Source organism: Bos indicus, chromosome 18 (assembly GCF_029378745.1).
Source record: "Bos indicus isolate NIAB-ARS_2022 breed Sahiwal x Tharparkar chromosome 18, NIAB-ARS_B.indTharparkar_mat_pri_1.0, whole genome shotgun sequence".
NCBI lineage: Eukaryota > Metazoa > Chordata > Mammalia > Artiodactyla > Bovidae > Bos > Bos indicus.
In genome coordinates this window covers 39629751-39657057 of record NC_091777.1, presented here as the reverse complement: position 1 = coordinate 39657057, position 27307 = coordinate 39629751, and the positions used below count along the sequence as shown (strand labels likewise).

The following is a 27307-nucleotide window of genomic DNA, read 5'->3' as shown; positions in this document are numbered from 1 at the left end:
TCCCCTCCGCGGGCAGGGGAGGCGCCCGGAGGGGCGGGGATTAGAGGACAGCTCCATCTCCTCCAATGGAAACGAGTCAGAGGCGGGCCCAGAGGCGGCAGGAGCATGGCGTGGAGGCAGCTCAAAGTGAGTACAGCCGGTGCTGCTAATGTGGCAGCGTGGAAAAGCACGGGCGGGAAGCCGGGCGAGGGGAGGATGAAGGGCTAGCTTGGGCGAGATGTGGACGGGAGGCGGCTCCGAGAGCTTGGGCCTCTTAGGGTAGTGTGTGTAGCTTTGCAGACGCCTGCTGATGGTCATGCGCGTGCATTTACACACGTACTCGGCCACTGTGTAAATGCTACGTGTAAACAGTGTAGATGCTGATCTATGTAAGAGCACGTGGGCTTTTACTGAACTAAGCCCAGGGACACTTAGTGAACACAGGACCGCCTAGCATTGTGTGCAGGATCCAACCTGGAATGAAATCACAGTGAAACATAGTGCCAGTGTTTTTAGATAAACTTTTAGGGCAGGGTTTTTGTAACGGCACTCAGATATCTGTGGATCCACGCAAGGGGCGTTCCTACAGTCTCCTGGAGGAGGCTAGAAGTGTAGATAATGAATACTAGATCTATGGTGACGGCTAGGAGTGACCCTTAAAGGCAAAGCTGATCAGGCCTCCTTGTTTAGGGAACCAAACTCAAAACTTTATTCTGGCCAAGACCCCTGCCTGCCTCCCCAGCTTATTTTTAAGCCGTACTTTTCCTCATTCCTTGATTCCAGACAAACCTTTCCCCTTCCCCCATTACTTGGGTGCATCTCATTCTCCTATGCCGCCTAGAGTGTAGAGGGCCTTTAGCATCGTCCCCTCCCCAGCCCCCGCCCTGTGCCTAGCTAACTTCTATTTATTCTTTGAATATCAGCTTTAAGACACTGCCTCGAGGAAGCCTTTCTCTGCCTCTGTGATTAGGTTAGGCTCCTCCGCCACTTTTTTCTTCAGAGCACTGTTGTAGGTTTGCATGATCGTTGATTTCTCTCTCCTCCTGAGGTTGTACTCCTCGTGAAGGCAGGGACTTGAGCCTGGAATCCATCCTTGCGTGCACAGTCTCTATGGGGTGAATGAGTGAGTGAGTGACTCAGCACCTGGCAGTGATAAGTATCATGAGCAATGTTTGAGTTTGGTGCAAGAAGACCTGATGTTGGATATAAGAACAGAGTTGTGGTTGCCAAGTGGGTAGGAGAGGTAGAAGAGGGAAGGATTGGGAATTGGGGCTTAACAGATGCAAGCTATTACATTTAGGATGGGGAAACAACAAGGCCCTGATGTATAGCACAGGGAGCTGTATTCAATATCCAGTGACAAACCGTAATGGAAAAATATGGAAAAGTATATATATGTGTAACCCAATCACTTTGCTATACAGCAAAAGTTAAGACATTATAAATCAACTATACTTCATTAAAATTTTTTTAAAAAGACCTTAGAAAAAATTTTTTTGCAAAACCCTCTTTTGCATCCTGAAGTGGAATTTATGTATAATAAAGTCTTTCTATATATAATTTAAAAGGTCAACATAATGTCCTAATTGGAATATAAAGGAGAAATGAATTTATAATAATATGTATTTTGACCCATAAATATTAGGGCATGAGTCATCTAGGTAGTGAGTCAGGTGTGTAAGCCTCTACTTAGAAATTCTAGTGCCACGGGAATGTCTTCTGAGATGGTGTTATTCTTATTAATGTTCTGTGCTGAACAGTATGGTCAGCCCTCAATCAACAAGGCAATTGCATTCCTGGAAAGTCAATGCAGATGAAAACCACACAGGATTGTGTTTATGTGGGGAAATAGAGTCTGTAGTCCTAGGCTCAGGTAGTACGAACAGATATTTGTACCTAGTGACTGTCAGGATTTTCAAAAGTCGTAGAGGCACTTCTGACTTTACTGATGCCCACTCACTAAATCTATGAGCAGTCTCCTCCGATTTCCACTGCATGCCCCAGGGTACTCCCCCTCTTGAAACCCCTGGCCTGGAGTCCTTTGGGGCAGAGGAGTGAGTGTCTACAGAAATGCAGATACAGCCTCTGCCTGAGAGGCCAATATGTGAGCAGGAACAGAGGAGACCAGCATTAGCAGAAGGCTAGGAATGTGACTGAATGTAAAGGCCATTATGTTCCCTGTGAGCGTGTAAAGTGTGTGAAGGGTTTGGGGATGGTTCCTCAGCCTGGCCTTGAGGGGATCCCACTGGCTCTTTTTTCTAGAAGCGGGCCCAGGATGCCATGGTGATCCTGGGGGGCGGAGGACTTCTCTTTGCCTCCTACTTGACGGCCACGGGGGATGAGCACTTCTACGCTGAACTCTTGATGCCGTCTCTGCAGCGGCTGCTGGACCCTGAGACAGCCCACAGGCTGGCTGTTCGCTTCACCTCCCTGGGGCTCCTTCCTCGAACCACGTTTCAAGACTCTGACATGCTGGTAGGTGCTCCTTGTGCGACAGATACAAAGGTCAAGATCAAAGTCTCCTAATTTATTCAGCTGGGGCTGATCCTTTTGAAAACTAGAATCTCAAGTTAGCCCTCAAACTGTCGTCCCCATCTATAGATTAGGAACACTGAGGTGCAGAGGAGTTAAGTGACTTACCCAAAGGCACCCAGCCAGGAAGTGGCTGAGCCAGGATCCACACCCATGGAGTCTGGCTCAGCATCCTTCCCCTTAGCCACCATCCCTGCCTCACTGAGGTCTCAGGTAGCTCAGAGTTCACCTCTGCTGAAAAGGAAGCATGCCAGCATCACTAGCATCTAATGTGATGTAGGGATGTCTAGCCAAGCCCTTTGAGGAAAGCATACCGCTCCTGTCCGAGCCTCATTCCTTCCTGCATCTAATCATGGGCACCACTGTCCCCTTACTCTTCTGTGTGCTGGGGTTTCTGCAGCAAACAAAGTGGAAGAATCCACGTCCTCCTAGAATCTACATTCTCATGTAAGCCCTGACAGTTTCCACTGAAGAGACTCAGCAAATGGGGGACATTAGAATGATGTGAATGTGAAGGAAACACCAAGAAGCCCTCAGACCTCTCAGGAGAAGAGACACTATTATCGATCAAAGTGGCCTTCTGTATATTTTCCCTTTGCGTCTTAGTATCTCTTTTACTTCCCATCCTGCAGCTTTGAGAAGATGTGTGTGTCGCCTTTTTTCAGAAAAGTGAAAATTTTCTTTGGATTCCTTTCGGTTAGAGAAAACAGGTTACTAATGTAGCTCTTTCATAGCAAAGCCAGGTGGCATAAAGAGAACTTTGGAAAAGTGGGGGAGACCTGTACACAGTGCTCTGGACTGGTGCCAGCCCCATTTGACCGTCATCTCTGGGCTTTGAGGACTGAGGGCTGCCTAGGGGTCCTGTCGTGCAGCTGGGGTTAAGAGCCCCTCCTGGAGCACGGCCCCCAGTGGCCCCCTGCCTAGTCCCCGAGGAGCCACGTGCACATACTCACCTCCATCTGTTCTTCCCCCTCTTTGGAGCAGCCTTTCTTCTTTCTGCTTCTGGGACCAGACGGTGTCAGCCTGGGACCCTTGCTAGTCCTGCCAAAGGCTTTCCTGCAACATCAGCTGACAGAGACAACTCCATTGGCAACTGCTGGCTTTATGATAGGCTGATGCCTTTCCCATCTTTTAATGTATCTGTCTTGCTACTAGATTTGTTGGCTCCCATCAGGGTGAGAATCCTGAATCACTCAGGAGTCGGACTAGACCTGACAAATCATTCTCATTCTAATAAACAATCAGGAATCCAGCCCACGTCTGCCAGAGAAGAACCTGGTCCTCCCAGCCTGGTTCTGGGGCCCAGCAGTCAGAGCTGCCCAGCCGAGGACAGGAGTCATGGGGACTCTGCTGGGCCTTCGTGTCGCCTGGCTGAGGAGGAGGGACACAGCGGAGGCTGACTTACTAAGATGATGAAAGGATCTCGCTGCCTGTTTCAGAATAGCACCCACTAGGGGCTGAGACCAATGAGCCACTCTATCCCACCAAGGATAGTGGATAAGAAGGTGGAATCCTTAACTGTGATGAGAAAAGGCAGCACCTGTCTCCTGTTCAACCCATGGTGGGAACGCTGTTTGTCTCCTTGGTGATGATAAAGCCTGATGGTTCTCAAACTCTGGCTGGTATCAGAATCAGCTGGAGAGCACTGATAAAGATCGATTCCCTCAAAGTTCCATTCTGCACCTCCCCCCCGCCCCAAGACTCTGATTCCTTAGTCCAGGGATGGGCCCCGGGACCTGAGGTTTAACAGGCAGGTGATTCTGACGTAGGCATGCCGGGGACCATGCTTTGAGGAACACCAGAATGGCTTTTTCTGCCTGTGACTTTCTTTCCTTCTCCCTAGGAAGTGAGAGTCCTTGGCCATAAATTCCGAAATCCAGTGGGAATCGCCGCAGGATTTGACAAGCACGGGGAAGCGGTGGATGGCCTTTACAAGATGGGCTTTGGTTTTGTTGAGATAGGCAGTGTAACCCCAGAACCTCAGGAAGGAAACCCCAGGCCCAGGGTCTTCCGCCTCCCAGAAGACCAAGCTATCATTAACAGGTAGGTGAGCGGCCGTACGACCTGGACATTTTTTTGTCATTTGGAATGTTCTGGAATCATGTTGAGCATAAAAGCAGGTTTTATGATTTCAGTTTAATGTATATACAAGCTGGGGCTCGGAGGACTACAAAACAGCTACAGTCACAAGGTCACAAGCAGGAGAACGTGGGTATGGGTGTTGGCTCACTTGACTTTGGAGACTGTGCTTTTTCCACCTGGTTACTTCCAGTGCCCCTGCCCAGCTCTGTCCAGTAGAAATATGATGGAGTCCTATATGTAATTTAAAGTATTCTGGTAGCCACAATAAAAATGTAAAAAGAAACAGGTGAAAATAAAATTGACTTTAATAATCACTACATTATTTGTAATATTTATTATACTACTTAATTGTAAATGCTTAATATATACTTTTAATATATAAGCAATATAAGCGTGACTGGCTGTGTGCCTTCTTTCACTGTATCAAGCCTCTGAAGCCCAGCATGCTATCCCTATAGCATTCTCGCTTTGACTGGCCAGGCTTCACTCTCTGTGGCCGCATGTGGTTAGTGGGTCTTCCGCCAGACGGCACAGCCCCTGCCTTCAGTAACTGGGAAAGGTAATAATCGATATAGACAGCTGCTTTTAGGAAGAGAGATCCTTCTAGACTATGTAAAGCCCTTCTCTTTGTGACCCCCTGGAAAGTTTTCACTACAGCAAACCCAGAAAGTGGAGAAGTTCCTCCTTTCTGGTAGCAGTATTTGAGAGCCTCCTTGGCAGGGGTGGGGAGGTTTGAGAGGCAACTTTGGGATCATGAAGGGCCTTCTGGGAGGCTGATGTATGGAAGGTTTATTTGGCTGCATGTCCTGCTTTATCGTGCTTGTTTCAGGGAAAATTTCGAGCTTTAGACATTAAATTACTGATCTTTCCCCTGTAGGGTGGGATCAATAGCTTCAGAATGGTCAGGTAAAAAATGTTTACGATTCACCTGCCACAGATAACCCTGGGTACCAGGATGACGGGGCCTGGTAGGATCGTGTGTGTGAGAAGTGGCACGAGAGAGCAGGGCCTGAGCTCCCAGCCCTTGTGTTCCTGGCTCCAGGCATGCCTGGCCCAGGGTGGGTGCTGAATGAACCGAGTCAATGAGTACATGTATCTATTAGGTGTTTCTGGCTGCAGAACTTACTTACTGTTTAAGTAGTAATGGGTGTTTGTTATTATTTCCTCCTCATTATGGGTGTAGTAGGCAGGTCTAGGGTTGGTTGAGCAGTGGGGTGGCGTCAGGACTCTGGTCCAACCTCTGTGGGCCTTCGCTTCTTGCAGCCTGAGCTGCAAGCGTATGTCCTCACCTGAGGACATCAGAGAGCAGAAAGGAAAAGGAAGTATGGATATGGGGGGAAGTGGGTATTTTCCCAGAAGCTCCCTGGTGGGCAGCACTTTGTATCTCAGTGACCAAGCCCCATCACATGCATTTCACCCTGTACTGGAGAGCTGGTGCCACTGGTAAGGAGGAAGGGACGGGGGTGGCCATTAGAGCAGCGCCCCTCTGGGGGCTGGGGACGAGAGATGAGAGAGACGAGGCCCAGCCTTTGTGGAGTGTCCACTGACAGGTGATGGAGAAGACGTTGTCTCTTGTCCTCGAGACGGCTGTAACCCAGTAGGGGAACAGCAGCCTTTATGTGCATCCCAAGTCAGGAGAAGACGGGTACAGGGCACTCCATGCACGCCAGCAGGTGAGGGAGCATCTGGCTTGGGCCAGGAGAGAAAGGATGAGGAGATGGAGTGGCAGGATGGGTTCCAGGAGACGAATTTGTGGGGCGAGGCAGGAGGAGGGAAGATGGGTTATCACAGTGGTGAGGTCCCACTGCGTGGCAGCAGTGGATGGGAAGGAGGAGGGGCTGGACCCAGACAGGTCTGGGGGCAGCTACGTAGTTGAGTCTGGGCTGTTTACAGTGCTGGTTGGCTGAGTGACTTGTTGGCAAATTGTAATTTTTCCCTCTGTGCTTGATGGTGTTCTGGCAAGTTCTCTAGGATTTCCCAGGGTGTTTAGACTGTAGAAGTCTAAGAACTGACTCTGATTTTTCCTTTTGTTTCTTTGTCACAAATGTATGGTGAAATGGGCTTCCCAGATTGCGCTGGTGGTAAAGAGCCTGCCTGCCCATATAGGAGACATAAGGGACAAGACATGGACTTGGTCCTGGGCTGGGGAAGATCCCTGGAGAAAGGCATGGCAACCCACTCCAGTATTCTTGCCTGGAGAATCCCAGGGACAGAGGAGCCTGGCAGGCTGTAGTCCAGAGTCGCAAAGAATTGAACATGACTGAAGCAACTTAGCACGCACGCATGTGGTGAAATGGTCACGGAGCCATCTCCATCTCCATCTCTCTAGTCTTTCTGCCTGAGGGTCCTAACCTTGTCCCTCTCCTTGTGCTCTTCTGTGCTCCAGATACGGATTTAACAGTCATGGACTCTCAGTGGTGGAACACAGGTTACGGGCCAGACAGCAGACACAGGCCAGACTCACAGAAGGTAAAGGGCACTGCATCAGAGGGCGGTTCCTCAGCTGTTGGAAGGAAACTTGTGGGAGAAAGTCAGGAATGTTCCCAGTGAAGTGAGCATGATTGAGCAATAAGAAAAAAAAGTGTGGAACTCAGGGCTCCTCTCCTAGAGGAATTTTCCTGGCTCCACTACAGCATCCAAGCTTTTAATTGAACTTTGCAATTGAACAAAGATAACACTTTGTTAACTAAAGTTCCTGCTTTGTTATGTAACCTGTGTCACAGCGGGTGACTTGGAAATAAGTAGTGCAGAGGGGCCGCTCTGTGATCACACGAGCAGGGCCTGGGTGCCTTCTTTGTACATCCTGCTCTCTCGTCCTTTTCTCCATCATAGAAGTGATGCATGCTAATGATAGACCCGTTAGTAAATGCAGGGAAACATGAGGAAGAACACTAACATTACTCACACTCTTCTCCACTCAGGGATAACTAACTGTTTCCAGCACTGGGAAAGTATCCTCCATGACTTGTCTGGAAACACCATGCATTTTCGAAGGCCGCCTTCAGAGGTGCTGATGTTCGTTCCTGGGGCTCTCTGCCCTGCTGTCCCTTGGGGTGCACGTAGCGGTCCTGGCACAGAGCTGTCTTCACTGTATCTTCCCAGGCATCCTCTGGGGCTGGGTGAGACTATGGCCATCTTCCTCTTTCAGCAGGCCCCTCTGGAACACCTTCCAGAAGATTAGCTTCGTTAGATGTCCTGGTAGTGAGATGAAAAAAACCTGTGGATATTGGCTTCATTTCTAGAAGCAAGACTGAAAGTTAGCAACCTCTGATTTGGGGAGTAGGAAGTGGCCTTGCTTAGAACTCCCTGGCCTTGGTAGACCCAGACCCTCCTATACTGTAGACCTTGCCACTTGGGGGACTTGCAGGTCACAACAGCACTGTCATGGTGTGTGATACTCCCCTGCCTGGCCTCCCTTTCCTTCTTTTAATTGTCCACAGTGCCCTTTATGCCACTTCTCTCCTCTGTGCTCTCTTGCCCGACCCCTCAGCCCCCACTCTGGTGCTGACATTTGCTGGAGTGAAGCAAAATCCCACAGCAGAGCTCTGCACATTGTGCTTAGCAGCAGCTGGAAGCCGTGAAGACAGCTTAATCGCTTGCATCATTGCCAGTAAACTTGAACTGTTATAAGCTGTGGTGCCCTTTGGGGGTAGGGTAATTCAGCAATTTTTGTCTAACCCCCAAATGTTGTCATTTGGGGCAAATGACTACTAACGGAAGACCCACTGGCTACATGAAAATGATCTCTTAAACCAGTTTGCCTGGTGGAAAAAAATTACAGTTTCCAAGCCATCTTAGCTTGATTTGGGAAGCTTGGAGACCCTGTTATATAACTTGTCTAACTGGGTTCCCTCTCCTCCCCTCCACCTATGAAATTAGCTACACGAATCTCATTTACATTCAAGCCGATGATAAAACAGGGACTGCATTTACAGTGTGCGATAGCAGGACCAGGTGGTGTTCTTTGACCCTCCCTGACCTGACACGTTTCGTGAACTAGCTGGATGTCTCAGATCTTCTCTCAGGCAACTGGTGGGAAAAACAGCTGGCACCATGGATATACTTTATCCTTTGCAGATAAGGTGGTATCCCAGGAAATCAAGTGCAGACAAGCCCTTGCTTTTACACATAGAAAAATACCTTTCGGAAACACACTGAAAGTCAAAAATACAAGTCAGGTGATAATTCCCTGTATTTTAGAGTAAGGTAACCATATTACCTACCGTGCACATTGAGAGTGGAAGGGACACAGGCATGAATAATTATGCCCAGGCTACAGGAGTGTTCAGGGCTGGCCTGGAAGCTCTGGGATGTGCGGTCACCTTAGTTATAAGGGGAGTCCCTTCTCAGGACGGAAATGATAAAACCGTTATGCCTCTTCATTTTAGACATGAGAATCGAAAATATTTTCCAGTCTATTTTATATGTATCCTTTAATTTTGCGCTTTCTTCACAACCACACACCCAGTCACCTGACCAAGTGCAACAAGCGGCCCCTGCGAGTCAACAGCTGTCCCCTGGCATGCTGTTGACTTGCCTCTTCCCAGCTGTACTGCATTTACGAGCCCTACCTTTTTCATCACTAGTAGCTGCACTCCTAATGTCTCCATGCCCCATTAAATTAAAAAAAAAGAAAAAGGGCGCAAAGCGACAAAGCAGGAAAACATCCTAGTAGCTGCCCAGGCACGGCTGTGCAGACGAAGGTGGAGGGTGGGTTTAGGTCGGCAGGCAGGGCACCATGCATAGCTCGGCGTTTTTCAGCTGCTGTGGGCAAGGTCGCATTTGGAGTTGGAAGGCCTTAGGCTGTTCATGGGCTGCTGGTCAAGGATGGCTTCAAAATATTATGTGGGAAATGGTGAGTGGGGACAAAATCCTGACCAGTGATATTTACAGATGGGCTGCCGCTGGGAATAAACCTGGGGAAGAATAAGACCTCGGTGGACGCTGTCTCCGACTATGCAGAGGGGGTTCGAGTCCTGGGTCCCTTGGCTGACTACCTGGTAGTGAATGTGTCCAGTCCCAACACGGCTGGGCTGCGGAGCCTTCAGGGAAAGGCTGAACTGCGCCGCCTGCTGACCAAGGTGGGTAATTACGTGTCCAGGCCTGCCCCCACTAGTTTGACCTACTGTTCATTCTCTAGGGCCAAGCTTCAGCATCGCTATCTGCTATCAAGGAGTTGTCCTTAAGACCTGGACCAGTTAGGACCCCTCACTTCCCTCTAATCCCCTATGTAACACTGATTGTGCTCAGTATTAATCAACTGTTCAGTTATCTATCCCTGCTGTTAATCCACAGTGTATGAGAGCAGGGACCACAGCTCTCTCATTTACCACTCTGTTCTAGCATCTAGCACATTAAATGAATGAATGATAGGATGACTTTTCATCAAACAGTACTTGTGACAGTATTTGCTGTCTCTTTTAGGGACAAAAGTCTAAATAAACCTTAATGTATTAGCCAATGCCAGTGACATTAGGGACTCACTCTCGGGGATTCCTTGGTTTAAAAGAATGGAATCAGATCTATCTTGATGGGGTTGTTTGCATAACTGAGAGTGGTGTTTCCGGAGAAGGAGAAACTACTGGTGCCTTAGTTTGACAGCTCGTGTCAAGACACACTGCAGCTGCAGGTCACGGTCACACTGTAGGCTGCAGGCTCAGGGTCCCCATCTCTGGCCCCGTGTTGCTGTAGGTGCTGCAGGAGAGGGATGCCCTGAAGGTGGCCCACAAGCCAGCTGTCCTGGTGAAGATTGCTCCCGACCTCACAGCCCAGGACAAGGAGGATATTGCCAGCGTGGTGAGAGAGGTGAGGGTCAGGGCCTGGGGACACCCTTCACGGCCTGTAGAGGCCACCTGACCAGCCGGGTTAGCCTGGATGGCAGTTTCTGTTCTATTAAGGGCTGGTTTGCTCTGTCATGATTCAGTGTATCACATACAGGCATTATTGTTTAGTCACTGAATCATGTCTGACTTTGTGCGACCCCATGGACTGTAGCCTGCCAGGCTCCTCTGTTCATATGTAGGCATACCTCAGAGATAGAGGAGGTTCAGTTCTGCCACTGCAATAAAGCAAGTCATGGGAACTTCTTGGTTTCCCAGGGCACACAGACTCTGCTAGTATAGCCTGTTCAGTGTGCAATAGCATTGCATCTAAAAAAACAATGTACATACCTTTTATTTTTTAAAAAGTGATCCTTGCAGATATCTCTGGTGATAGCTCTATTCTAGGAACTGCCCCTCCCCTTAAAAATACATATATTTACTTGTTTATTTACTTACTTACTTTGGCTGCGCTGAGTCTTAGACACCTGGAGTCTGGCGCCTGAGACCACTCGGCCACCCTGACGTGCTTGCGCTGGGACTTTGCAGCATGTGAACTCAGTTGCGGCATGCAGGATCTAGTTCCCTGACCAGGAATTGAACCCAGGCCTCCTGGATTGGGAGCCTGGAGTCTTACCCACTAGACCATCAGGGAAGTCCAAAACAATGTATGTCATTGAATTAAAAAATACTTTATAGCTGAAAATATGCTAACCATCATCTGATACTGCAGCGTTGCCACAAACCTTCAACTTGTAAAAAACTTAGTATCTGTGAAGCCCAATGAAGTGAAGTGCCATAAAACGAGATATGCCAGTAATAAGAAAGGAAATGTTTGAAGCAGTGTTTGAATGGGTCCTTTTCTCCTGCTTCTTCCCTCCTTTTCCTCCAGCAAGGGCTTTAACGGTTGTGCCTCCTCCAGCCTTGCTCAGAGTGCAGTGTTCTGTCTCCAGTCTAACACCGGGTGTCGGTGTCACCGGGGACCAGTGTAAACCCAGACTGGGCCCCGCAGTCCTGCTTCAGGTCCTAGTTCCACCTCTTTCTACCTGCAGGCCTTGGCACAGGACGCTCTAGATTGAGTTGTTCTAAGGACTAAACCCCATCCTGGTGGAACCATACTGGCAGTTGGTATGTGATGGCTGTTACTGTCGTGTTGAGGCTCATTCTGACACTTGCCCAGGCAGTATAATGAGCGAGGTCTGGCTCTGGCTTCTGGCGGCTTAGGTGTGGGCGCCGGGCCCGCCGCTGTGTCAGACCTCCAGGGAAGCTTCTCCAAGTCCGTCATGCCCTGACCAGGGGGCTCTTTTTCTGTCTCCCCCTGCAGTTGGGCATCGATGGACTGATCGTCACAAACAGCACAGTGAGTCGCCCTGCTAGCCTCCAGGGTGCCCTGCGCTCTGAACCAGGAGGGCTGAGCGGGAAGCCCCTCAGGGATTTATCAACGCAAACCATCCGGGAGATGTATGCACTCACCCAAGGCAAGGACTCCATGTCTGTCTTCAGAGCTCTGTGTGCGCGGGCTCCGGGGCTGCGATGGGACTGGGCTTCCTGAACCACCGCCCTCAGTAGGGGGCTGGGGCTGGAGCCAGACTGAGCTCCTGTTCTCACGTCTCGCCCTCCCTTCCTCACCATGTCCCGTGCGCTTCTCTGCAGGCAGAGTTCCCATCGTCGGGGTTGGCGGTGTCAGCAGCGGGCAGGATGCGCTGGAGAAGATCCGCGCGGGAGCCTCCCTCGTGCAGCTGTACACGGCCCTCACCTACCGGGGCCCGCCCGTGGTGGGCGGGGTCAAGCGGGAGCTGGAAGCCCTTTTGAAGTGAGTGGGGCCACGTGTGGCTTGAACCAGGCAAACTTAATGTGGTTATCAACCAACTCAGAATGACTCAATCAAGGGGATTTCACCTGTCTCTATTCTTCATTCAAAAAGCATCTGAGGGGTACACCCCAAATGCAGGGGGAAATTTCCCTGTTGCTCTTTTGACAAAGGTCATACAGTGCCAAAGAATTAAAGATTAACTTCCAAGACAGTGGTGTTTATAGGCCTAAGGCATTCTGGCCACATTCCTGTTAATTCAGTAACACTGGCTTGAGGTCAGGGAACTGTCAGTACTTACAATGGATTCCCTTCCTGGTCTGAAGACCTGGGGAGATTCCTGGGTGAAGACAGTTCAGAGGGGATGAGGCATGCATTTGGGATAGTGAGGCAGGTGTAGTCACCGACCAGATGGAGCCTGGTTGAATGTGGGCTTCCAGGAAAAGCCGGGCCTTTGCTTTACTATTTGCTGAAATGGTTTTGTTCTTTTTCCAGGGAGCAGGGTTTTGCCAGAGTCACAGACGCCATTGGGGCAGATCATCGGAGGTGAGGACTGGTTGGGGGGAAGCCTGATCTGGAACTGTCCTGCTAAATCAAGCGAGCCTTCCAGGCTAATGGAGAGAGACCACATTCCCAGACCACAAGGCCCCTCCTCCAGCTGGAGTGTAAAAACCAAGCCTGACGGTCAGCAGAAGCCATGCAAGGCTTTCCTCAATCACTTGTCAGACAGGAGCTGCGTCCTTGATTCTTTCTAGAGTCACAGTCCAGGATCCTTAAATATTACAGGGACAGTAGACATTTGGAGGGAAAATCATGGTAAAATAAAGTCATTGAAAAACTGCACTTAAGTCGCAACCCTCTTGCCTAGAAGTTGTAGGTCTTTTCAGGCCTCTGCCCCCCAGGATCTGCCGTTGGATTCCCAGGAGCTGGACTCTCTTTCATCCTATATATTTAAAGTTTTAACTGTGTTTTGAAAATGTTTCAAATGTAGATAAAAGTTGCAAGGATAGGGCTTGTGGATGGCCGTCCTCTCCATGTCTGCACGTGGTCCACCCTCTGTGTGTTTGGGTCCCGCCCTCTTCATCGAGGGACACTGGTCGTTTTCACTGCATTCCTTGTGTAAAGGCCCTGTCTCCAAGCCAGGTCACATTCTGCGATACTTCAGGTCTGGATTTCATCCTGGCGATCTTGGAGACCCAATTCAGAAGATGGGCTCGTTGTCCCCCTGCTATACAATCTGTGAGCCGGTGCTGCTGGGCAGGCAGGCTCTTGAGGTGCCTGAAGACACTAGACAAGAGGCTCAAGAGGTCTGGTCATTAACTAAAGAGACAGAAATGCTAACCTTTCAAAACCAAAAAGCAGATGGTGATGGGAGGTGAATGGCTCGGCTGAGAAGTGCTATTGATGTCAACACGCCTTCACAGCCAACAGTGCAGGTTTTATTTTAAATTTATTTCTTGGCAGCTCTGTGGAGAGGCCTGTAGCTGCCTTACAGATAACATGTCCTTGTCTCATCTCGGCCTCATCTAATCTCCGCCTCAACCTCTGCCCATTCCCTCTGCCAAGAAACCAACAGCCAGTCTCATGCTGCCTTTGATACAAAGATCTTTTTCCTGTTTTTTAAAAAAGACTCTTAGACACTTCCCTGGTGGTACAGAGGATAGGAATCCTCATACCAATGCAGGGGGACATGGGTTCAGTCCCCAGTCCTGGAAGAGCCCCCTGCTGCAGAGCAACTAAAACCCATGTGCCACACAACTACTGCAGCCTGTGCGCCCCAACAAAGAGTAGCAACCCCGCATCCCCACACCCCAGCTAGAGAAAGCCCGAGTGCAGCAACAAAGACCCAGCGCAACCAAACGTATTTTAAAAATAAACACAGTTAAAAAAAAATTCTTAGTATGACGATAATACCTATTCATGGAGAAGGCAATGGCACCCCACTCCAGCACTCTTGCCTGGAAAATCCCATGGACAGAGGAGCTTGGTGGGCTGCAGTCCATGAGGTCGCTAAGAGTTGGACATGACTGAGCGACTTCACTTTCACTTTTCACCTTCATGCATTGGAGAAGGAAATGGCAACCCACTCCAGTGTTCTTGCCTGGAGAATCCCAGGGACAGGGGAGCCTGTTGGGCTGCCATCTATGGGGTCGCACAGAGTCGGACACAACTGAAGTGACTTAGCAGCAGCAGTAGCAATACCTATTCATAAATTAAACAGTATAGTCCCCAGATAAGTGTTGTCCACTCCTTCCTTCCTCAAACAATTCCACATCTCAGAGATAATCACAATTAGCTTTTATATCCGTCTAGATTTTTCCAGACATTTTTCTTTGTATTTGCAAACACACACCCATAGCTGTTAAATGTTAAGTCGCTCAGTCGTGTCTGACTCTTCACGACTCCATGGACTGTAGTCTACCAGGCTCCTCTGTCCATGGGATTTTCCAGGCAAGAATACTAAAGTGGGTTGCCATTCCCTTCTCCAGGAGATCTTCCTGACCCAGGAATCAAACCCGTGTCTCTTGCGTCTTCTGCACTGACAGGTGGATACTTTACCACTTCGTCACCTGGGAAGCCCCATCTAATCACACCAGCCCCCTTATTTATTTATTTCAGTTTTAAAATCTTTACTAGATAATTACTGAGAGTCTACTAGGTTCAAAGTTGTATGGATATATGCTTTTTATTTCTGGTGTTAGTGTATTTCACCTACATTCATAAACAAAATTTTGGACAGACTAAACGCACAATTTTAGACCATTTTGTTAAAACTTTAAAATCTTCAAGGGAAGAGGTCGTTTATTTTCCCTTTAAAAGCAGTTTTCTCTGAATGGGGGAGGAAGACGTCGGAGACATTCAAAGGACTCAGAGTGCTGTTGCTTGCGTCCCCTGCAATCTCCTGTTAGTTAAGAATAACTGGGAAATTAAATCTTATTCTGCAACTTGCTTTTTTTCCCTGGAGTCCTTCAATGTCCACTCCTTCAATCTACCTTGCTCTTTCTAACAGCCCTTTGGGTTTCTGCAGCACAGATATATCAATATTTGCTTGTGGGTAGACAGGCTGTTTTGTTTCAGTCACAGACAGCGTGACAGGGTGTCTCTTTTTGTGTATCTTTGGGCTCTTCCAGTAGAATTTCTGTAGAAAAGATTCCCAGAAATGGTTACCGCTTGGGCCAAGTTTAGACTGTTGATAGTTACTGCCAGATTGCCATTAGAGAGCATTGTTCAGTTTATCCTTCCCTACAGCTTTGTAGGAGAAGGCCCCTTTTCTCCTAGGCTGCTTCACACTGGGAATTTTCAAGTACTGCTCTGAAATAAACTTGTTCCTTCTCCACTTTCTCATTGACGATAGCCTTCATTATGTCTCTTCCTTGGTGGAAAGAGAAAAAAGGAACTGTGGGTTTAGCAAGCCACTTTGGGCTGCGGCCAAAGTGCTTGCCACATTCATGTCTCTGTGTGTTTGTGTGTGTGTGTGTATCTGAGAGAAGGAAGAGCCTTCAACTAAGACCCGCAGGGAAGGTCACAGATGGGGGTAGCTTTCCCTGGGTTCACCCATTCTCACTCGTCTCAGGTGGCCCTGCTGGTCTCTCCTCTGGCTGTGGGCATTCGTGTAAGTTTTGTGTGCCTCAGTCTCCCAGTGTGTAAAATGGGGAGAAAGAGACCCATCTCAGAAGGTTGTTCTGAGGATTGAATACTAAGTGTGGTTATGGCTCAGCACATCCTACTCTCCTAATAAATGTTATTTCTAATTGTCACAAAATCCCTGCAAATAGGTATTACCAGGCCTGTATTCACAGCTAAAATGAAGGTAAAGGGCCTCACAGGACCTCTGAAGAGTATTATTAGCCCCTTTTCTTCTCCCTCAAAAGTCCATCTTCTGTTACAGATAAGATGTCTATGTGCCATTACTTCCCCGCCCCCGACCCAGCCCCCAGCCGCACTGTGCGGCATGTGAGATCTTAGTTCACCAACCAGGGATTGAACGCGTGTTCCCTGCAGCAGAAGTGTAAAGTCTTAACTGCTGGACTGCCAGGGAAGTCTTGTCAGTACTTTTTATAAAAAACCATTCATAGTAACTTGCCCTGGGCACTTGACTGACCCGAAATAAGGTGGTCGAATGGGCTCTAGTGATCAAAGCTCAGAGCCCTGTAGAGGTGGGGAACATTCTGTAGGAACCACAGTGCCAGCCAGGACTGAGCCTGAAGATCCAACATGTAGCAGTTGAAGCAACCATCATTTACTCTCCCACAGTGTCGGCTTAGGAGTTCAGGAGCAAAGGAGTTGGTGGCTCTGGCTCAGGGTCTCCCATGAGGTTGGCCAGGGCCAAAGTCACCTGAGGCTCTGCTGGGGCTGGAGGATTCACTTCTGAAGTGGTTCACTCATGTGGCTCGGGAGCTGTTGTTGGCTGTTGGCACAAAGGGCTACCTGAGTGTCTCCACACCAGGGCATCTGCCTTCTCCCAGAGTGAGTGATCTAGTGCAAGGTGGAAGCTACGACGCCTTTTATGACCTAGTCTTGGCGGTCACAGGGCTTCCCTGGTGAGTCAGCAGTAAAGAATACACCTGCCAACACAGGGGATGCAGCTTTGATCCCTGGGCCAGGAAGATCCCCTATAGAAGGAAATGGCAATCCTCTCCAGTTCTAGCCTGGAGAATTCCTTGGACAGAGGAGCTGAGCAGGCTACAGTCCATGGGGTTGCAGAAGAGCCAGACACAATTTAGCGACTAAACAGCAGCGACCTGGCAGTCAAACACCATTACTCAGGCCATGCTCATTCTTTTCATTCGAAGAGTTGCCAGTTTTAGTAAAACAAATGAAAACAACAGGGCGTCCAGTTAAATTTGAACTCCAGATAAATAGCAAAATAAGCTTCTGGTATAAATACATCCCATGCCATAATTGGGACTTATAAAAAATTTACTTGTTTGTCTGAAATCCAAATTTAATTGACTGGGGATTGAAGCCACCAACTGCAGACCCTCTGAAGTGATTGGTTCCACAGTGCTGACAGGAACAGCACTCCTGATTACCATGAGGTAGTCGACTTCACGTGAGAAGACTGGAACAGTCAAACCAAATACAGTTTCCCTCCCCCAATTCTTAGAAGACATTCAGACATAAGAAAAGTTGAAAGAAGAGTAACATATCCATACCCGCTTCACTTAGACTCAGTAGTTCTATCTTTTCTGTGCTTTTCTTATCAATTTTTTAACCTATTTATATACTTTGATTTTGATGAACCATTTTTTTTTACTGTATGATTTGAATTTATATAAAAGAGAACAGGCAAACCCAAGATGAACCTTTTTTTTTTTTTTTTTACTATATGATTCCATTTATATAAAATGTCTAGAATGGGCAAACCCAAGAGTCAGAAAGTAATTAGAAGTTGCCAGGGGTGGGGGATGGCAACCCGCTCCAGTGTTCTTGCCTGGAGGATCCCAGGGACGGGGGAGCCTGGTGGGCTGCCGTCTATGGGGTCTCACAGAGTCGGACACGACTGAAGCGACTTAGCAGCAGCAGCAGCAGATGGATGTGATGGGTGTACCACATTGTGAATGTACTTAATGCCACTGGACTGTACATTTTAATGGTTACTTTTATAATACGCAAATTTTACCTCAATTTAAAAGAAGAAAAGTCAGCACGGTGTTTTGGTTAGGAATGGACTGCCTGGTTTGGAATCCTGACGGCCATATGCCAGCTGTGTGATCTTGGGCAAGTTGCTTAAGCTCTGTGTGCCTCTGTTTCCTCACCTTAATTTAAGGGTACCAAAAACATTTTTGTTACAGAGTTATTATAAAGTGTAAAGGAGTTAATATTTGTAAAGCACCTACAGATCCATGTTTCACATAGTAAGTACCATGAAAAGGTTTTTTAAGTAGATCCCTGAGCCCCACAGCCAGCTCCATGCAGGCTGCTCAGACCTGGGTCTTGCCCTCCAAGCCTGTGGCTCTAAGACTCACAGGATGGTCTCCTAGGGGGGCCCAGTGCCAGGCAGAGGCTGAACAACTCAGCCGGATAGCTGCTTCTCTTTCAGAGATTGATGAACCATATTGAAGGAAGTGGTAGATGTCAGGACACTTCTCTCCTAAGTACTTTGTAACTTCTATCTGCTAAAAATATGTTCCTCTGAAAACATAACTCTGTGATCTCACCTAAGAAAATTAGCCATGATTTTGTAATATCATCTAACATTCAGTCCATATTCCAGGCTTCCCTATCATCCTAAAAATAACTTCTGGCATCAATCAAGTCTCACCTAGGGACTTCCCTGGTGGCTCAGTGGTAAAGAATCCACTTGCAATGCAGGAGAAGCGAGTTCAACCCCTGGGTCAGAAAGATCCCCTGGAGTAGGAAATGGCAACCTACTCCAGTATTCTTGCCTGGAAAATCCCATGGACAGAGGAACCCGGCGGGCTGCAGTCCATGGGGATGCAAAGAGTCAGACATGGATGAGTGACTAAAAACAGTTGCTACATTAGACCTTGTCTCCAACAGATCCGGTCTTCTCACCATTCTACATATATATATGTATATATATAAAACTATATATAAATATAAAGGCTCACCTATATGTCTCTTTAGCCTTTTAAAAACTAAAGCAGTCACCTTTGAAGAGATGAGTCCGGTTGTCTTACAAACAGTTCTACATTCTGGATTCCCAGAATACAGGCTATATTTCCTTTAGCCTTTGATCTCCACTGGAGCTGAGTGTGAATATGTGAGTAAATTCTACCCAGTGAGATGCATGTGAAGGTACTGTGTACAACTTCTGGTAAGTCTGCTGCTGCCCGGAACATGATGTCTGGAGCTTTGGCAGCCTTTTTAGACCTGAGGATCAGGGTCAACCCAGAGGCAAAAGCTGGGAAGAGCTTCATACCAGTTCTGTGTGCTTACTTCCCTGCCTCCTTTATTTGAGAAAATAAAACCTTGTGTGTTTAAGTCACTGTTTATTGGGATTTTGCTTTATATTTAGTCAAATTTAATCCAGCTAATGCAGAAGGCAGATTGAGATCTACCGTAATCTTGTATTTGCCTGGGAGATACATTTCATTCAGTGAGGAGCTCTCATTCGTCCAGGTGCAGCTCCCTGGGGCCAGCGCGGTGTGAGAACATGCTCAGACTATCATGTTACCTGTGGAATCTTGGTGTTCAGGGAAATTTTTTGTAAGAAACTTGTGGCTGTAGATGTGGGAAATGAAATTAGTGTAGTAGTCACAGGTAAGAGGACTCTGAGGGACGGGGCAGAGAGGTGTGAGTGTGCAGGGCAGGGTGGGAACACCCCTGGATTGGCACAAAACGGGTGTTTGTGAAATAGCTGGGCAGCAACACCGGGGCCAGGTTCCAAAGGGCAGGGCCTTATGGGGCGGGGGGTGGAGGGATGCAATTAACATACCAACTCCTTGCAATCTTGCCTGACAGGGAGAGGTTTCCTGGGTGTTGAAAACCCCATTTGGCAAGTGTCCCACAGGAAACAGGAACTTACAGCACATGAAGGCCATCTGCCCGCAGCACTGCCACCCCTGGGGTCAGCTGGGCTGGGCTCAGGAACAAAGCTGTGTATGGAGGGGCAGAAGGCCTCCTGGGGCAGCACGACCCCCTTCCCGCCCAGGCATGCACAAGCTATAACTGAGGTGCTGCCATTTCAGCCCCTGGTCATCTGAGAAGCTGGGTAGCCTGTCGAGCTTCGAGCATCTCCTGGAGGTTGAGTTTGTAGGGTTTCTAGATTTAGTGACATCTTCCTACCTGAGCAAAAAGTGCAACATCCATGTAGCGTCCCTCAAGCAAGGGAGGCAGAACCTTAGAGCGGCCCAGGGCTGCTCTGCCCAGGTTTGAACCCTGCCTGCTCTACGCACTAGCTGTGTTACCTTGAGCAAGTTCCATACCCTCTCTGTGCTCAGGTGTAAAAATGGGGTTATTAGGTAATAAAAGGCTCATCTGCCTCAGGATTGTTGAAGAATTAAATGAACAAACACAAGGAAAGCACACACAGCAGTGCCTGGAGCATAGGAAGGACTCCAACAATGCTAGCGGTTATTACTACGACGCGGGTGCCTGCTCCTGGAGACACTTGTAGAGCTGGTTCTGCTGACGGCTTTCACGCTTCTGAGGACCCAATCTTTATTCCAGATGAAAGCTGATGGGACTGGCAGCATCTAGTTATGTTGTGGTAGTCATTTTTCCACCTCTCTGAACTTTTTGAGGGTAGAGGCTGTTTATTACTCATTCAATTTGGCAAACTGAATTGACTGAGTGAGTGTGTGTCTGTGTGTGTGCAGGGCGCTGCTGGGTGTAGTGGTTAAGGTGAAAAACAAATGCCAACCTGGCCCCTACCTTGTTTCAGGAGCCTAGAAGAAGGCCTTGCTTTCTGTCCTATGGGTGAGGTTGAAGAAACAGGAAAATTTACACTAATTCTTCTGAATATAGATTCAAGTTTTAAAATTTATCCTAAGATCCTTACACTCTGATCCCTGATCAATTTCATACTAGGGAAGGGAGATTATATTTGAAGTCTGTCAAAATCTGGTTGGCTGTCCTTACCAATGGGAAGCTGGTCCAGGGATAATATTTGATTTAGAAGCCTGAAACCTGGAAGTTCCTCATTTATAAAGTGTCAAGGTTGATGTTACTTTCGAGAAGCTTTTTTTTTTTTTTTTTTTTGAGAAGCTTTTTAAAGATGTGAAATATCTGCCTGTGTGTCTGCCAGTGGCCCAGTTTTTACAAAGAGAATTACTGGCACTAAGGAAGTATTGTTGGGAACTGATGTCCATAATCTGGGGACAGCAGGATTTCATGGTTCCTGGTTCCTGGTCCCTGGTCCCTGAGATAAAGGGAGATAATCTAGAGAGAGGCATAACAGTGGGAACGTCTTTGTTTAATTTTCTTATTGACACAAACTGGAATGTTGAACAACATGTACTGTTCTGAATTCAACACCCCACTAGTCATTCTGTTCTAGGGTCATGTATGAAATGAAGTGAAGTCAGTCGTGTCCGACTCTTTGCAACCCCATGGACTGTAGCCTATCAGGCTCCTCCGTCCATGGGATTTTCCAGGCACGAATACTGGAGTGGGTTATGTATACTCCTGGGAAGATCCAATTGTCTCATTCCATGGCTGTCCATGCACTTGTGACTGCAGAGTTTCAGCAGTTCTAAGATGCTTATTATTGTTCCATTTTAACTCTTCTGGAATTGAGATGCATCTTGCATTGACTCGCTGGATCATGGAGAAATCAAGGGAATTCCAGAAAAACATCTACTTCAGCTTCATTGTCTATGCTGAAGATTTTTGTGGATCACAACAAACTGTGGAAAATTCTTAAAGAAATTGGAGTACCAGACCACCATAACTGCTTCCTGAGAAACCTGTCTCTATGTGCATCAGGAGGCAACAGGTAGAACTGGGCATGGAACAACTGACTGGTTCCAAATTGAGAAAGGAGTACGACAAGGCTGTATATGGTCACCCCACTTATTTAACTTCTATGCAGAGTACATCATGTGAAATGCTGGGCTGGATGAATCACAGGCTGGAATCAAGATTGCTGGGACAAATATCAACAACCCAGATATGCAGATAATTCCACTCTAATGGCAGAAAGCAAACAGGAACTAAAGAGCTTCTTGATGAAGGTGAAAGAGGAGAGTGAAAAATCTGGCTTTAAATTCAGCATTAAAAAAAACTAAGATCATGGCATCCAGTCTCATCACTTCATGGCAAATAGAAGGGGAAAAAGTGAAAGGAGTTACAGATTTTATTTTCTTGGGCTCCAAAATCACTGTGGACGGTGACTGCAGCCATGAAATTAAAAGATGCTTGCTCCTTGGAAGGAAAGCTATGGCATACCTAGACAGCATATTAAAAAGCAGAGACATCACGTTCCGAACAAAGGTCAAAGCTATTTTTTTTCCAGTAGTCATGTATGGATGTGAGAGTTGGACCATAAATGCTAAGTGCCCAAGAATTTATGCTTTCAAATTGTGGTGCTGGAGAAGACTCTTGAGAGTTGCCTAGACAGCCAGTAGATAAAAACAGTCAATCCTAAAGTCAATCAAAACAGTCAATATCAACCCTGAATATTCACTGGAAGGACTGACGCTGAAAAGATGAAGCTCCACTACTTTGGCCACCTGATGCAAAGAGCCAACTCATTGGAAGAGACCCTGATGCTGAGAAAGTTGAAGGCAAAAGGAGAAGGGGGTGGCAGAGGATGAGAAGGTTAGATAGCGTCACTGATTCAATGGACATGAATTTGAGCAAACTCTGGGAGATAGTGGTGGACAGAGGAGCCTGGCATGCTGCAGTTCATGGGGTTGCAAAGAGTTGGACATGACTGAGCAACAACAAAAACTGGTGGGATCTTAGGCATTTTGTCAGTGTCTAATTGACAGAGTTTTCTTTTTCTTACAATTCATAGCATATTAAGTTAGATGAAATATGACAGTGGTTCCCAAACTTTGCTTGCATTTGGAATCACCTAGCTATCTTTAAAAGATCCTGGTGCCCACCTACATGCGCCATGTAATAGGGATGGGCTACAACTTGGACATCAGGATTTTAAAGTACAGAAAAGTTTGGGAGCCACTGAAATACAGTATTTCTGCCTTATTCAAGCTTTTCTTCAACTCCTAGGTTTCATGAACAGCATCTTTACAGATTCTGCTTATATACTACACACTCCTCTGTCTCAAGTAATAATGTCTTTTCAACTCCAGCCACTAATTATCCATCATACTCCAGGAGACTGTCAGCTCCAGGAGGGCAGGGGTTTTGTTTGATTTCTTCTCTGTTATGTCCTCAGCACCAAGGACACCGAGGTACATTGTAGACACCTGATAAATATTAGATGAATGAATATTCCTCCTTTTATATTTGGTGCCCTAATAAACTCATTTCTCATCCAATTTGTAGCAGAAGTGTTATACATTCAGGTGATTCCCAAATCTAGTCCTCTGCTTCATCTTTCACTCCCCGGTTTTCACATAACATTCATTTCAAATCTTGAGCTTAATGTTTTCTCTTCCCACACACCCCTCACAATTTCAGTCCTAGTCTCTCCATGTCCATCCACTCAAGACCCTGAGTCTCAAGGTTATAATCCTGAATCATTTTCAAGCCTTGATAATTATTTGCCTCTAATGTAATTAATAGAATTGGTTTCATCTGCTATTGTGCTACTTGTTTTATAGTTAATCCTTCTTTCCTCTTTATTTCTCCTTTCCTGCTCTTTTTTTTTTTTAGTACTCAGTTTTCAAAAACATCCTCTTATTAGTTTTATATATTCTTGTATTATTTTTCTAGTGTTCAAGGTATGGTGGTTCAGATGGTAAAGAATCTGCCTGCAATGCAGGAGACGTGCATTCTACCCCTGAGTCGTGAAGATCCCCTGAAGAAGGGAATGGCTACCTACTCCAGTATTCTTGCCTGGAGAATTCCATGGACAGAGAAGCCTAGTGGGCTACAGTCCATGGGGTCACAAAGAGTTGGACATGACTGAGCAATTGAACAGTCCATGCAATAAGAACAATTCCAACTGAAAGGCAAAGAATGTCAGAATTGATTAAAAAATCAAATACCAATTATATGGTAAATAGAAAAATATATAGCACAAAAACACTAACCAAAAGAGAGCTGGTGTGCCTTGAGTAACAGGGGACAAAGAGACTTCATGGCAAGAAGAATTACTAGATAAACAGGATATTTCATAATGACATAGAGTCAATTTAAACCTAAATTTGTATGTACTTAATAACAGAACTTTTAGTTCACTGATTCCTAAAATGTCAGTGTTCACTCTTGCCATCTCCTGTTTGACAACTTCCAATTTGCCTTGATTCATGGACCTAACATTCCAGGTTCCTATGCAATATTGCTCTTTACAGCATCAGACTTTACTTCCATCACCCATCACATCCACTACTGGGTGTTGTTTTTGCTTTGGCTGTCTCTTCATTCTTTTTGGAGTTATTTCTCCACTGTTCTCCAGTAGCATATTGGGTACCTACCGACCTGGGGCGTTTCATCTTTCAGTGTCATATCTTTTTGCCTTTTTATACTGTTTATGGGGTTCTCAAGGCAAGAATCCTGAAATGGTTTGCCATTCCCTTCTCCAGTGGACCACATTTTGTCAGAATTCTCTGCCATGACCTGTCTGTCTTGGCATGGCTCATAGTTTCATTGAGCTAGACAAGGCTGTCGTCCACATGATCAGTTTGGTTCTTTTTCTGTGATTGTGGATTTCATTCTGTCTGCCCCCTGATGGATAAGGATAAGAGGCTTATGGAAGCTTCCTGATGGGAGAGACTGACTGAGGGAGAAACTGAGTCTTGTTCTGATGGGCAGGGCCATGTTCAGTAAATCTTTAATCCAGTTTTCTGTTGATGGGCAGGGCTGTGTTCCCTCCCTATTGCTTGACCTGAGGCCAAACTATGGTGGAGGTAATGAAGATAATGGTGACCTCCTTCAAAAGGTCCCAGGCACTCCCTGCTACACTCAGTGCCTCTGACCCTGCAGCAGGCCACCACTGACCCATGCCTCCGCTGGAGATTCCTGGACACTCGTGGGCATGTCTGGGTCAGTTTCTTGTGGGGTCACTGCTCCTTTCTCCTGGGTCCTGGTGCACACAAGGTTTTGTTTGTGCCCTCCAAGAGTCTCCAAAGGATCATAAGAGACTACTATCAGCAACTGTATGCCAATAAAATGAACAACTTGGAAGAAATGGACAAATTCTTAGAAAAGTATAACCTCCCAAAACTGAACCAGAAAGAAATAGAAAATCTTAACAGACCCATCACAAGCACAGAAATTGAAACTGTATTCAGAAATATTCCAACAAACAAAAGCCCAGATGGCTTCACAAGTGAATTCTACCAAAAATTTAGAGAAGAGCTAACACTTATCCTACTCAAACACTTCCAGAAAATTGCACAGGAAGGTAAACTGCCAATTTCATTCTATGAGGCCACTATTACCCTAATACCAAAACCAGACAAAGATGCCACAAAAAAAGAAAACTACAGGCCAATATCACTGATGAACATAGATGCAAAAATCCTCAACAAAATTCTAGCAAACAGAATCCAACAATATATTAAAAAGATCATACATCATGACCAAGTGGGCTTTGTCCCAGGGATGCAAGGATTCTTCAATATTCACAAATCAGTAAATGTGATACACATTAACAAATTGAAAGATAAAAACCATATGATTATCTCAATAGATGCAGAGAAAGCCTTTGACAAAATTCAACATTTATGATAAACCACCCCCCCCCCCCCAAAAAAGCAGGCATAGAAGGAACATACCTCAACATAATAAAAGCCATATAACCCACAGCAAACATTATCCTCAATGGTGAAAAACTGAAAGCATTTTCCCTAAAGTCAGGAATAAGACAAGGGTGCCCACTCTCACCACTACTATTCAACATAGTTTTGAAAGTTTTAGCCACAGCAATCAGAGCAGAAAAAGAAATAAAAGGAATCCAGATTGGAAAAGAAGAAGTAAAACTCTCACTGCAGATGACATGATCCTCTACGTGGAAAACCCTAAAGACTCCACCAGAAAATTACTAGAGCTAATCAATGAATATAGTAAAGTGGCAGGATATAAAATTAACACACAGAAATCCCTTGCATTCCTATACACTAACAATGAGAAAACAGAAAGAAAAATTAAGGAAACAATTCCATTCACCATTGCAACAAAAAGAATAAAATATTTAGGAATAAATCTACCTAAAGAAACTAAAGACCTATATATAGAAAATGATAAAACATTGATGAAAGAAATAAAAGATGACACAAATAGATGGAGAAATATACCATGTTCATGGATCAGAAGAATCAATACAGTGAAAATGAGTATACTACCCAAAGCAATCTATAGATTCAATGCAATCCCTATCAAGCTACCAACAGTATTTTTCACAGAACTAGAACAAATAATTTCACAATTTGTATGCAAATACAAAAAGCCTTAGATAGCCAAAGCAATCTTGAGAAAGAAGAATGGGGCTAGAGGAATCAACCTGCCTGACTTCAGACTATACTACAAAGCTATAGTCATCAAGACAGTATGGTACTGGCACAAAGACAGACATATAGATCAATGGAACAAAATAGAAAGCCCAGAGACAAATCCACCCATCTATGGACACCTTATCTTTGACAAAGGAGGCAGGAATATATAATGGAGAAAAGATAATCTCTTTAACAAGTGGTACTGGGAAAACTGGTCAACCACTTGTAAAAGAACGAAACTAGAACACTTTCTAACACCATACACAAAAATAAACTCAAAATGGATTAAAGATCTAAATGTAAGACCAGAAACCATAAAACTCCTAGAGGAAAACATAGGCAAAACACTCTCTGACATAAACCACGGCAGGATCCTCTATCACCCACCTCCCAGAGTTATGGAAATAAAAGCAAAAATAAACAAATGGGACCTAATTAAACTTAAAACCTTTTGCACAATGAAGGAAACTATAAACAAGGTGAAAAGACAGCCTTCAGAATGGGAGAAAATAAAAGCAAATGAACCAACTGACAAAGAATTAATCTCAAAAATATATAAGCAGCTCATGCAGCTCAATTCCAGAAAAATAAATGACCCAATGAAAAAATGGGCCAAGGAACTAAATATCAGATCAGAGCAGTCGCTCAGTCGTGTCCGACTCTTTGCAACCCCATGAATCGCAGCACGCCAGGCCTCCCTGTCCATCACCAACTCCCGGAGTTCACTGAGACTCACGTCCATCGAGTCAGTGATGCCATCCAGCCATCTCATCCTCTGTCATCCCCTTCTCCTCCTGCCCCCAATCCCTCCCAGCATCAGAGTCTTTTCCAATGAGTCAACTCTTCGCATGAGGTGGCCAAAGTACTGGAGTTTCAGCTTCAGCATCATTCCCTCCAAAGAAATCCCAGGGCTGATCTCCTTCAGAATGGGCTGGTTGGATCTCCTTGCAGTCCAAGGGACTCTCAAGAGTCTTCTCCAACACCACACTTCAAAAGCATCAATTCTTCGGCACTCAGCTTTCTTCACAGTCCAACTCTCACATCCATACATG

The 27307-nt window shown here is 46.3% G+C and overlaps 1 protein-coding gene and 1 long non-coding RNA gene across 5 annotated transcripts; one reads left to right on the top strand and one right to left on the bottom strand.

The window, feature by feature from the left end:
* The first annotated feature begins 24 nt into the window (after window positions 1-24).
* On the top strand, window positions 25-13065 carry DHODH (dihydroorotate dehydrogenase (quinone)). 4 transcript variants are annotated; one of them, XM_019980024.2, is made up of 10 exons: window positions 25-126; window positions 2242-2454; window positions 4355-4554; window positions 6980-7062; window positions 7515-7712; window positions 9487-9674; window positions 10285-10398; window positions 11737-11890; window positions 12066-12225; window positions 12718-13065. In XM_019980024.2, the coding sequence occupies exons 1-10, from the start codon at window positions 106-108 to the stop codon at window positions 12770-12772; spliced, it is 1386 nt and encodes a 461-aa protein (XP_019835583.2). In that variant the 5' UTR covers window positions 25-105; the 3' UTR covers window positions 12773-13065. The 4 variants fall into 4 exon arrangements, with proteins under 4 accessions (XP_019835583.2, XP_019835585.2, XP_019835584.2 ...); XM_019980026.2 differs by lacking the exon at window positions 7515-7712; XM_019980025.2 differs by lacking the exon at window positions 10285-10398.
* Window positions 4629-12070, bottom strand: LOC139177094 (uncharacterized). Its single transcript, XR_011561521.1, has 2 exons — window positions 11886-12070; window positions 4629-7788 (listed from the first exon to the last, which is right to left on the bottom strand). It is a non-coding gene; the product is annotated as an uncharacterized lncRNA (long non-coding RNA).
* Window positions 13066-27307: the final 14242 nt, after the last annotated feature.

Coding starts and splice junctions, on each gene's coding strand:
- DHODH (XM_019980024.2), top strand. CDS start 106: ATGGCGTGGAGGCAGCTCAAA. Junction 2,455..4,354: donor TTCAAGACTCTGACATGCTG/GTAGGTGCTCCT, acceptor CCTTCTCCCTAG/GAAGTGAGAGTCCTTGGCCA. Junction 7,063..7,514: donor ACAGGCCAGACTCACAGAAG/GTAAAGGGCACT, acceptor TTCTCCACTCAG/GGATAACTAACTGTTTCCAG.